This window comes from Cyanistes caeruleus, chromosome 7 (assembly GCF_971803275.1).
Source record: "Cyanistes caeruleus chromosome 7, bCyaCae1.hap1.1, whole genome shotgun sequence".
In the NCBI taxonomy this organism is placed as follows: Eukaryota; Metazoa; Chordata; class Aves; order Passeriformes; family Paridae; genus Cyanistes; species Cyanistes caeruleus.
The window spans coordinates 16,840,095-16,852,356 of NC_141707.1; the positions used below are offsets into that span (position 1 = coordinate 16,840,095).

The 12,262-nt window shown below is 42.0% G+C and overlaps 1 protein-coding gene across 3 annotated transcripts in view; it reads left to right on the forward strand.

The window, feature by feature from the left end:
* The first annotated feature begins 4,363 nt into the window (after nucleotides 1-4,363).
* The window catches only part of LOC111932437 (uncharacterized), a 111,479-nt gene continuing 103,580 nt past the window's right edge, over nucleotides 4,364-12,262 (forward strand). The window contains exons 1-2 of one of the 3 annotated variants that reach the window (XR_015289198.1): nucleotides 4,373-4,613; nucleotides 4,854-4,947. Coding sequence is in view for 1 of the 3 variants with exons in the window: in XM_086897566.1 (XP_086753692.1) it covers nucleotides 4,471-4,613; nucleotides 4,899-4,947 (192 nt within the window). In the remaining 2 variants the exon portion in view is untranslated. Of the gene's footprint in view, nucleotides 4,614-4,853; nucleotides 4,948-12,262 lie in introns of all 3 variants that reach the window. The other 2 variants (XM_086897566.1, XR_015289197.1) reach the window with 2 other exon arrangements.

The window sequence follows — 12,262 nt, forward strand, 5'->3', positions numbered from 1 at the left end:
GGAAGTGCTGAGAGGACAGAGCAATCCTCTCCTGGGACATGACCTTTACTGTCCCCCAAATAAACTTAAGAGTGGCCCCTAGGAAAAGCCTATAGTAAAAAGAGCTGCTGCTGCTGCAGAGAATTAAGGGTGGAAGAGAATCATGTGTCAAGTACCCCTATGCACATCTTTGGGAGAGCATGGTGACAACACACACCAAGAATTGACTCCTACAAAACTATCACTGACTGGGAAGGCCAATAAATGTGATGGGGAATGTACTCCATGTGCAAAGTTTTGGCTACTTTTTTTTATGAAAACAAGCTTTAAAACAAATCAGTATTGTTGGGGTTCAAAAATTTGTTGTCTTTCTTAAAAATCTAAACATTTTGTTAGGAAAGTAATTTTGTTAGAATTTTTTTTAACCAATATAGTTATTTTGGAGCAACTTACTCCTTCCCTCCCTCCCTATGACCATGTCACTTACACCAAGGCAGAGATGATTAGTACACATCTATATCACTTTTGGGGAAGAATACCTACCAGCATAGCTTGGCTGGTACACATGTCATTAAAACAATTGAAGGAAGACTCACTGTCCAGTTTGTATATGTCAAGTCCTCTCTCTTTTCTATAACTATAGTTTCAAGTCTACAATTACACCTTCTCCTTTTCTGCTTCTTGGCACTTGGGATGGCTAAAACACACTGACCCCTTTATTTCAAAAGGGTCGAGCCCAGAGAATACTTTGCAGCACATTTGGCAGCACTCTGACGTTTGATCTGAACAGTAATTCCAAGTGTATTTGATGATAAGCTGGCAGAGCCAGGGGCACTCACAGCGTACATTCACAAGCGAAGAGACACAAAGTCAAGTTCTGCACTCAGTGTGATGCTTTCCCTCTAGTCCCACACCAACAAACACCTCCTCTGCCTTTCAATCTTTCCATCTTTGCCTCACTCCCCTATCAGTGCTTACCTACTTCACAAAGATATTGTTACTGCAATTTAGAAGTGTTTCTTCTAAATACCACAGTTGGTTACGGTTAAACACCTGGAACAAGTCTGTTTCCACAGGCTTCCTACAAATGTAACTATTTTTGCTCACAAACACGTGTTTCCTTTTTCCATCCTCACTTATTTCTCTTCTCTGTGTCATGATTTTCATTCTCCTATCCACATACACCTCTCAGAGCTGACTTCTTTCCTCCTTCAACCTGAGTGTCTCCCAGTCCCTGAGCACCCTGCTCCTCAAGCAGTGGAATGCCTTCACCATGTGCAGAAACTCCTGTCTGGAATGGAGCTTTTTCTTCACCCCAAGCCCTATATCTTCATGTCCTACTCCCAAGGCTACCCTATAGTGAAAATCTTCTTTTCTTCCTGTCATCTTGTTTCTGACTGTTTGCAAACTGGAAAATCCTTATGTGAATTTTCCTGCCTTTAAAAATGCATTCAGTGATACACTGAGTTCCAAAGAGAATTGGGCTTGCTCATCCCTTGCTCCATACACTAACATTCTCTACTACACAGTCTTCAGTGCTTCTTCCTTCTAACTCTGAGTAATCTGGAAAACACTTCTGCAGTTTCCCCAAGGACACAACAAAGAATTTCCCTGTGTGTATGATGTATATTTTTCTGTGTTCTGCTTAATCACATAATTACTGTTATCACTCAAAACAATGTTATATAAGTGAAATGATACTGCATGGTCCACTGTGAAACCAAGGTCCAGTGAAGACTTTTATTCTATCCCACCAGCAGTTTTCCACTTCTGCTCATGGATGAGCAGCTGGTCACAGCAATATTCTCTCCATAGAATGTTTTGCAATTCTTTCTGCAGAGACTGCTACAGTCTATCCACAGAAATTATATTCCATTGTCTCCTGCTGCTTCCCATTCTTCGCTTCAATATCTGGCCTATATTCTCATGACTCTGGGTCATTCCCTCAGGGCTGGAGCAGAAATCCTCTATACTCATGCGTTTTCATTTCCTGTCCTCCTAATTGAGAAGGGGAACAATGACTTTCACTGTGCTATTTTTAAAGTTCTGTGATAGCTTTAAATCCCACTTCCCATCTGCACCACTCCCCATTAGGTGTGTAAACAAGCTGCAGTCATTCAGGATGTAGAGATTTCAGCCGAAACGCAGCTCGTGTGCTCCCTCATTTGTTCTGATGCCTCCTCTGCTGACATATTGGTGTGGTCACTCCCCCGGGCTGTGGGCATGCTGTAATATTCTCTCCATCAACGTACCAGTAGAGGCAAGCAAGGCTCAGCTCAGCAGCAGGGCAAAAACCTCCCTGCAGAGCAGATCCCCTTCAGGGATGTGACAGTCTCCTTTGGGGTGGAATTGTGAGTGGCTTTGTTTCTTGATACAAGCTCAGTTACCCTATTAATCACTTCTTTTTGGGTTTGTTTTGTTGTGTTTTTTTTCCTTTGGATGATTCTTGAGAATATTTGTCATCAAGTTTTCTAAAAGAAAAAAAAAAATGCAGTATGTTAAGGAGTTTAGCCCAGGTCTAAGGTTTGTAAGGGCATTGACCTATAAATTCAGGTGCTAAGTGGCAAATTGAGTCAAGTCTAATAAGGCTGCCCAGAGAGGCAGCAGATGCCCCCTCCCTGGAAAATCCCTGGCCTAGTTGAAGATGTCACCACTTATTGCTGGGAGACTGGACTAGATGGTGTTTAAAGGTGCCATCCAAGCCAAACTGTTCAATGATTCTAAATGCTTCTTCAGATCCTGGAACTACTATTTTGGGCTGGCTGACTCAAGGCAGCTGAGAGCCCCCTAGGAAAATACTGTCTCCATCTGATTCTAGGAGCTGCTATGCCTCTGTGTATCCAGCCCTGTCTCTCCTACAACACAGTTACCTAAAAGAGGTACTGAACACTTCTTCAGGATGTGGGGTGTAGATAGACAGAAAGAGCCCGGTGATGCTCAAGTGCATGTGCTGGTGGGGTGGACTGCAGACCTACAGGGTGGCTGGGGAAGGTTTACTGTCCTCAACAACAACCACAAAAGTAATGACCATGCTCCTGCCTTTCGAGGTCTACTAGGAAGAGGACTGTCAGCAGCAGGTACTTTTTGCTGGCACATGCTGGAGTGTGCAGGAGGTATTTAGGAAAATACAAGGGCTGTAGATGGCCTGTGTTTGGGGGCAATGTTCCAGAAGGAGGAGTGTATCTTCTGAAGCCGTTGCAGTTCCCTGTGGCCGTCCTGCTGCTGTGGGAGTTTTTTACAGGGCCCCTTATATCTAGGTTTGGAAAGGAGGTCTTTCAGAACAGATGGCAAAAAACACGTAAAACCCAAGTGAAGTGCAAACCTGGAGACCAAGACTGTTACTGCCTGGCACTAGGGGGAGCAGTGCATGACAGCTATATGTGCATGTGCTGGATGACCATGGAATTTATTCTAGGAGGGACAGTGACAAATTATACACATTTTGTAAAATTTTCATACCCCGAGTCTTTCAAAGCTTGCAGTAGGGTGGGAGCCCCTGTTATGTGGTTATCTGGTCAGCTGCCTTTGAGGAGTTAGGATGGAAAGAGACATATTCTGTGGTGATGCTTGGGGTTTGTGGTGTGGTTTTTATCTCAGCATTGTTGTGATTACTTTTTAAAGGTAAACTCTTGCTACCACGGCCTTGACAGTATAACAAAGAGATACTTTCTGCAACAGAAACAGCCATGAAAGTGGTGGTGAATTTTTGCAGATAACAGATAAATGAAAAGTTATGCTGAAAATTGCAAGGACAGGTTAAGCTGTCCCTGTCTTGGACTTACAGAAATACTAAAGTGTTAAAGGCTGGGAACACACATATGCTTTTCCCAGCTGACTTAAACTGCTTTTTGGAAACCCTTTCTCTCAAGGGTCTCCAAGCCAGACTTCACTGTTGTTGTTCGTGGTTAGCTGGAATGAGGCTTAGACAGCTCAGGCCTTGGTGGATTTGCAGAGTAAGAAAATGAAATCACAAATATGTAAGTAAGTCTCCTTTATTTTGTGTCTGTCATTCAGAATCTCACAGGTTACTGCCTTGGGACCAAAGTTCTTTATCCGTGCAGGCCAAGGCTACCGAAGGCGGTACTCCCACCTGCAAAGGTGAGATCCCTCGCTCCGCCAGCCGCGCTCCTCTGATGGGTGCCAGACCAAAGACAATCAAAGCTGGTGCTGTGCCAGCCCCGGGCTCCTGGCGAGAGGGACTGGTCAAGGATTTCTTCCCCTTCTGCAGGAGAGGCTACCAAGAGCTGTCTTTCAGGCTGAGCTCCCCTGGACGCTGAGGCTGACCCGCGGCTGAAAGCCCTGCAGCCCCTGCAGGAGGGAGCCCCGGAGCGCGGGCGGCTCTGCGGCTCTGCGGCCGCGCGGGGGCGCTGCGGGCCGGGCGGGTGAGGCGGCCAGCGGGAGCGCGGGGCGGCAGCGCCCGGCATCGCTGTGGGGACGGGGCCAGACCGTGGGGATGGGGGCAGGCCACGGGGATAGGGGCAGGTCACGGGGATGGGGCCGTGCCGTGGGGATGGGGGCAGGCTGTGCAGGCGGTGCCACACGGGAGGCACGCCCTCAGCCCGGTCTCGGCACAGCCGAACTCCTGGCCTGCAGTGCAGTGCACCCTGCACGGCCCTGCGCCGGCCCTCACGAAGGTACGACTGGTCTCTGTGGTTTCCTAGAATCCCACACCAGCCTCTGCGCGTGCATGTAGCTTTATGTTTAAAGGGGTTTGGGGTTTTTTAATCAGAAAGAAGTTCTAAAACCGCACAGCAGAGAGCAGTGCAATGTCAGGGTCGCCAATGCCTGCGCTTAGAGGGATGGAACAGGTTTCTTTGGGCTCAGGAGGTTTTGAAAGCATCACAGCCGAGAAGGGGGTTTGGTCTTTTCTGCAGATATTTGAACACTGTTCATCTGTTCTTGCTAATTTGATGAGAAAGGACAAGCTGTAAAGAAAAATCCTTCCAGCAGGCCAGGAAAGACCAAGAGGTAATGGAGTTTGAATAGAAATCACTTCACAGGGAATCACTACAAGAGTGTGCCTGATGCAGTCTCAGAGGTGCTATAGTGAACAGTGAAGGAGGAACACCCCGAGGCCAGACAGAGCTCGGCAGTTTGCTGCCACTCAGCAAATTCTCAGTTAACCAACTTTAAATCTAGGGGCAAATTCTCTCCTGCTAGAGAGAGGATGGGAGTCGACTATAAACCTTTCTAATATGTTTGCTATTCGTCCCAGAGTACTTTTAACCCAGTGAAACAGAACTTTAAGGCCTTTGGTGTGCTTGAGGATCTCACTGTAAAGGAGGAGTATAGGCACACTTCTTTCAGCTAGCTTGGATGCTGTCACCACACGAAAAGGAATCTGCAGTAATAACTAGAGTGACAACAAGCAAAAAATAGAAATCAGATATCTATATTTCTAGAAAACATGTGATTGAAATGACTATTCTAAAACATGACTTTAACCACAGTGATCACATTGCAAATCACCACAGGATATTCTGGTGATTTAGCCTTTGTCATGTAAAGATTCCAGATTTCCTCACTGAAGTTCCCAGCTGCCATGCACCTCTCTGCTCCTAGGAGACACGGCACTGGAGCAAAAAGAATGAGCTCTGCTGCTGCCAGGATCACATCTTGATTAGGTGCCCTGTGTCTCTACTGCACTCTCAATACAGTTTAGGGTGAAATATGCAATCCAGTTTTAACGGGATCACAGTGTCAGCCTGAATGCAGGAAGTATCTAGTTACATTCAGGCAAGCTCCCCAGTAGCTAACACATCCTTGAGCTCAGAATAAAACCTCAGCAAGCTCTGCTCAGTCTAAGCTGTTCCCAGCTACTATTAAGTTGGTCCAGGCAGATGTATGCAAATTGTATAGGAATGTGACTGATTGAAAAGAACACTCTTTTCATGCTAAGTGTCTTTGATCTCCACTCTGTGTTTGCTGGTCATTAAAAGTGAATGTTTGATATGGGGACTTTCATTGTCATTACCCCACTAATGCTTCATTTGGGTCTGTAGCCTCATGTGATCCAGACTGAACCACAGCATAGCACACCCATATCCAGAGTAGAAGTTAAGCAGCCTGCAAGAGCCTGCTGCAGCATAGCAAAGCTGGGGAAATTGAGGTGTCCATGGTGTTCTTATAGATACTACAGAATCCTGGATTTTCTGTCTCCTCGTCAGAATCAGGCAATTCCTCAACCTGAAAATTTTTGTCGGTTATGAGAGTCTTTCATGATAGTATTACCATTTGTCTTTCCTCATGTTACATTCCTCACTAGGCACCTGCTGATGGATACTTATCTATGAGGTAAGATATTTGATCTCTGATTTTTTATTTTTTATTCTCATTTGGTACAGCCTTTACATTTATACTCTCATGAATTTAGATGACTGTTGGAAAAGGTGGAAGCTGGTGTTTCTCTGTCCTCACTGTGTTGACACTGGTGCTAAACATTATTGTTTACATTAGCATCTGGGGCTAATGGTAGTACTGTTCACAAACCCAACTTCAGAATTCCTCAGGAATCCCCTTCTGGCTGGAAGCTGTCCTGCTTTGCTGCCAGGCCAGGAATGGAGCTTGTTGTGACCCAGAAATCTGTAAGCACTGTTTCGTTGGTGATCACTGTATGATGATGAAGGTACAAATGTATTACTTCTTATGGGTGTCCTGTTGCACATGCAATCAACAAATATAGGATTCTGTTGTTACAAGATCATGGATTTGTATTATATTGATTTAGGCATGTACCTCCACAAGCCATTAGTTTTTCCCTTCCCTGTTAGGTAAGAAAAATTAAAAAAAAAAAAAAAAGTAAGCCAGTCACACCACTCTACTTCTCATTGGGTTGCTGTGGTTCTGTGGTTACACTGTGTTTTCTAATGACATCAGTGAAGGCTCTGTAGTTCTTGAATGCTAGATTGTTTTGGTGCTTCTTTTGCTTGAAGAAGAAAAATAGTTGAAGGTTAAAAAATTATTTGGCCATTTGTATCTTTCCTTCTAGTTATGTTTTCATAAGTAGGTGATTAGTGCTAGTGGTTACATAGAAGTGGTGATTTTATTATTAGTTTTATATCAGACAGATACAAATTGTTCTAGTTGATACGGAAACATAACTGGATTTCCACTATGTAAATAAACATTTCATTGTTTCCAGACTTTGAAGACTACCCCAGAGATCCCCTTTGGTCTATCTAGCTTGTCCCACTGTTTTTCAAGGCTGTTTGTGCTGCTTTGAGTTCTTCCATTTCTTCTGTAATACAGAACAGCTGATCAACCTTGTTTATGTGAACTCAAAGTCCACAGGGCTTCAAAAAGTTACAGAGTAAATTAATGAAAGAGAAATCCCTTGAGGCTGTTGGAGACAAAGTCACCACCCTTTGAAGTTCCTGAGCTGCTGGTGAAGGAGGGCTGGAACAGTATTTTAGGAAGGTTTCATAGCATGCTATCATTGATTGTATGCTCTTCCCTGCCATCTGCTCTTGGGCACTGCTGGGAAGTGGACAGCTGCTAGTGTGTCTTTCAGCATCATTCCCATTCTCTTTTTTCCTGCCTGCTCTGTCTGGTCTTGAATGATGCCTAAAGACACTGTAGAACATGTCCTGTTTTATTCGTATTCATTTATATTCTACTCTTCCTGATTATTGCAAATAATCATGCAATACCATGTGTGAAATAAAGAGTTACTGCTGCTGTGCTCTTCTGTTAGGCATCAGTAGAACTGAGAGTCTTTTTGGTATTCCCAGTGAGTGAGCAGTGACTGCAGCAGGGCTGAGAGCCAAGGGCACAGTCTGCTGTGCAGTTTGCCAGTTTCAAAAAGATGAGCTATAATATTTCATGATTAACAACTTACAAACAGTACAAATAAGATGCATGACTGCATTATGTGTGTGACTTGGGAAGGGAAAAGAAAAGCTAAACACAGTATTACCAGCACTCTTTATTACCAGTAAGCTAAACACTTTTATTACCAGTATAAAACTCCAGCCAGAAATGGATTCAAATACTAATCCTTAGTAGGTGGCAGCACCTAAATCATTGACAAGATTTTCCAATCAGAGATCTTTCTTGGATACAAAAGAATGGTGCTTATTGGTTTTGATCCTTCAAAAACCTATTCCTTCTGTCATAAAAATCTGCTGGGTAAAGAATGTTTTAAGTGTCTGAAAATTGTTGAAAGCAGTGTTTCAAGTTTTCTGTCTCTCTGTTTCAAGACAGATTCACAGTACTCATTACTAAGTCTGCTGCTGATCCATGCAGTAACAGGACAGTATTGGTAATGGCATATCCTCTTTAGAAATGTCAAAGGACTTTAATGCAACAACAACAACAACAACAACAACAACAACAAATATCAGGACATTTACTATTAAACTTGCAAACTTTCAAGATAAAAATTTCCCAATCTGTATCAGTACAAAATTGCCATATTTCACAGATTATCAGTAGAAATCTAAAAGGCCTGCCAGCCTTCAAAGTTTTATACTGAAAGGGCAGAGAGTGAGGATAGTCAGTGCTCCAGGCATGCTTCTGCCTTTGGTGTCAGATCACAGGGCAGCAACCTGTGGGTCTCACTTCCCAGCAGTACCACAGCCTTTGGGCAAGTGGCTCTTCTCCTTCCTGTCTCTGGTGCTGAACACAAAGTGTTACTTTGACCCAAGGAAAGTTTTGGCATGCATGATTTAATTGCTGCATTCATGCATGTGCACAAGTGCACAGAGGCTTTTTCAACAGATGAGAATTCTCTGTATGAGCTTTCTGGACAATTCTAGTTAAGTGAAGGTGACTAATTGCATCAACTCACCCCTCACTGGAAAGTGTCAGCCTTGTACTCATACAAGACTCTGCATTGCTTGTAGAATCTCTTGATTTGAAATTATGCTGGGGTGTTCTTTTGAAATATTTTATTACGAAAGGGCCAAGGGCTCTCTAGTGATCACATATCATCAATGCATCAGTTTCCTGCTGAAAAGACTAAAAGTAGCACTCTAGCAAAACATGGAAATATTTTCTAGACAGAAACTGGAAACACTGATTTTCTGATAATTTTTAGGTTTTACTTCAGAATAGCGTCAAGGCAATGTATTGCTGAATAAGTGACAGGTTTTGTCAAGAGTTTTTTTGTAATAGAATGTGGGTTTAGGTAGCAAGAGACGCCTCCAGGCATACTCAATACAGTTATGCATATTTCATAAGCATATTTTTAGATTACTATATTTTATTGTATATGTTTAATAGATTTAAATCCTAAATCTACTTTCCCACACTACCTGCTTCACATGCAACAGGCAATTTCCAGCTTCTGTTCTTCCAGTTCTGGTGCAGCTTTCTGCTACACCTAAACATTTCACTAAACTTTACCATATTGTTACTATTACATGACAAGTAAGATTTTGTGACTTATTCATGAGCTTAAAGCCACATGAACAAGTTTTTAGTGTGAATCTGATTAGCTGGCTGCACATGCCAATGCCTTTAATCCATATACTGGTTTCCATGACAATTAAATCAAGTAAAGAAAAGATTAAGTTAAAAGGAAGTTAGGGAGACCCAGATACTGGTCTAACTGGCAGCATCTGAGTTCAATTTGTCATAACAGTGACTTGAACTTGGAGTCATATAATGGTAACTGCCATAGCATAACCAGAAGAAAAAAGACTGACTAGTTATCGAAAAGTAACTGGACCTTCACTGGCCACTGAAATGTAACAAATAACACAGAACACTTCTGGTTTCATTGTAAGGTGGAAAGATCAACACAAGAGTTTTTGCTACATTAGGCCTAATCTGGATTTTTTGATATCAAAGCTTCAATGAATTTTTCTTTACAGGTTTAATACTCACATCCGTAATTTCTGTTCTTCTGCAAGGACTAGACTTAAACTTAGTTTTAAATTCACTATTTAAACTGAAAATCTAACATTCTGACAAACTAGAAAAAATCATTTCATGTTGGTAAAAAAAGTTATTTTGTTATAAATCTGATATAGTTAAATATAAACACTATTTCAAAGAAGTCCAAGTATTTGATATAAGAATACCAACACATTTCCTTTTTTTTCTCACTCTTTCATATACACAAAAATTTCCCAAAATAAATATTGATGTATTTACTGTGAGTGGAACAGGTTATTAAATTCAAGTACTTCATATCTCTAGAGCAGATCAGGTGCTGCGTGTTTCATGTTCTGCATGTTGAAAAGTAAACCAAGAGCATCCATGTTGTTGAATGCAAATCAACTTTTTGAGGGAGAGCAGTTTCAAAAGGTGCCATGTTTGGAAGTGTCATTCACGCTGTGTGCAGCCAGGCTGACTCCCTCTCACTTCCTGCAGCCTCTTCCTTCTGCCACCTGACTTCCACCGGTGCTGTGCAGGTTGTTCCCTCTCCTGTAAGTCATCCACTGCCTGGGCAAGACACAGCCTGCCTCCCCTTCCAGTTCAGGGATTTGTTGGATGAGACACAAACTATCAGGTCCTTTGAAGCATCCAGCACTGGAAAACAAACCAAGAAAACACATGCACACACTTAGCATAGGGAATGCACTCCTTCCAGGAACCATAAATCAACTGCTTAAGGTATATTTCTAACTGAGGCGTTTGAAACACCACTGAAGCTTTTTTCTCAACTCCCATGAAAGGACCACACCTTCCTTGTGGGCAGTGACATTAAAGCAATTGCTGTATTTAACGAAAGCATGTGGAAGCCTGGTCTTCTTTAGTCGTAAAATATGAAGTAAAAACATGATAAAAATAATGCAAGTTTTTCTGAAAATTGCAGTATAAGTGATGACATTAATGTGAGGAATTTTTACATCAGATATGTCCCTGTGGCTTACATAAGAGAGGAGGAATAACATGAGTTTGAAACCTATTGGTAAAATCACAATAATGATACTAAGTTATTGCAGAGAGATGAAGAAGGAAAAGAGCTTAAGAGATGTTTCATCTTAGTGAGTGAGTACTATAAAAAGAAGACCAGGCAAATAGTCATAAAATACAATATGATATAATGAATTAGTTCGGCATTATGATAGAAAGGAAAATATTATTAATTTGTGAAGGAGACAGTCATCTTTGCTACAGAATTAAAAGTGAAAAAGCTTTTATAAATGCTGCCCACACGATCTAACACCTCACCAAAGCTCAACTATGAAACCAGCTTATTCTGCTGATTACTGCTGTTCTAGCCATCTTTCCTGCATGTAAAACATTAAGTCAGCCAGTTATGAAGCTGTCAAATGTTTCCAAAGTGTCACTTACCAGAAGGATTTGATAACTTACAGAGAAATGAACTGTTTTGCTTCCTGATCTTGATTAAGTGCTGCTAACATACCACGTTTTCTGACAGTTTCAAATGTGGATTATTTTTGGCACTTGTTTCCCCACCACCAAGTACTTTTACAATTTTTATCCAGCTCATTTAATCTATATTTTTTGTATGATGCAAACAATTTAGGCCATAGTACCACCTAAGATCCTTTGTAGCACAGGAGAAGAGGCCTGTTTTTAATCACCCATTTGTTTGGCTTCAAACAAAGTAGAAAGGTGACAACAGCAAGAACTAGCAGCTCTGTTTGGCAGGTATGAAGGCCAGCTCTGAAAGCATGCAAGATGAAAAGAAGCCTTATCAAAGCTTCTACAGAACTTCAAACACCTCAGCTTTCCTCACACACCAGCACATGGAAAGAGGTATCTGGAGTTCAGCTGAAGGCCAGCAGAGATCCAACTTCTCCTGAGAATTTTCACAGGAAGGAAGGATATTGAAATATATCTTACAGCTGATGATGTTGCAAGTGCCCAGAACTAAGTACTGGGAAGTTAGGACAAATCAATCCCCTCACGATTTCTAGTTTGCAGATGGAAGACTTTCCGGTTTGCACAAAAGTAAGCAGTACTTCTGCTGGCCCCTTTCATCACTAGTTCAATGAAGCTACAAATTGCTAAGGAGAAACCCTACAAACAAGTCTATGGTGTACTAAGTTAACTAACCCATTTAATGTAGAGCAGGATTAGTTTATTGCCTGTGTATACTGAACTGTAAGAGTCTTTGGGGTCTGGATATTGAGTTTCTAATTTGAAAAAGACCTGGATTATTTGCTCAGTGTATATATTTTTATTTATATAAAACCAGCAATCCTATATTTTTCATGTCAGTGGCAACCTTGGCCCAAACTTTAATATTCATTTCCTATAGAAAACCTACATCCCAGGCACTGATCTATCTGGGAAGAATAAAGCACCCTGCTCTTTGTTCCAACTTTCCACACAACTGCTGCATCACAGGATGTAGTCATCTAAA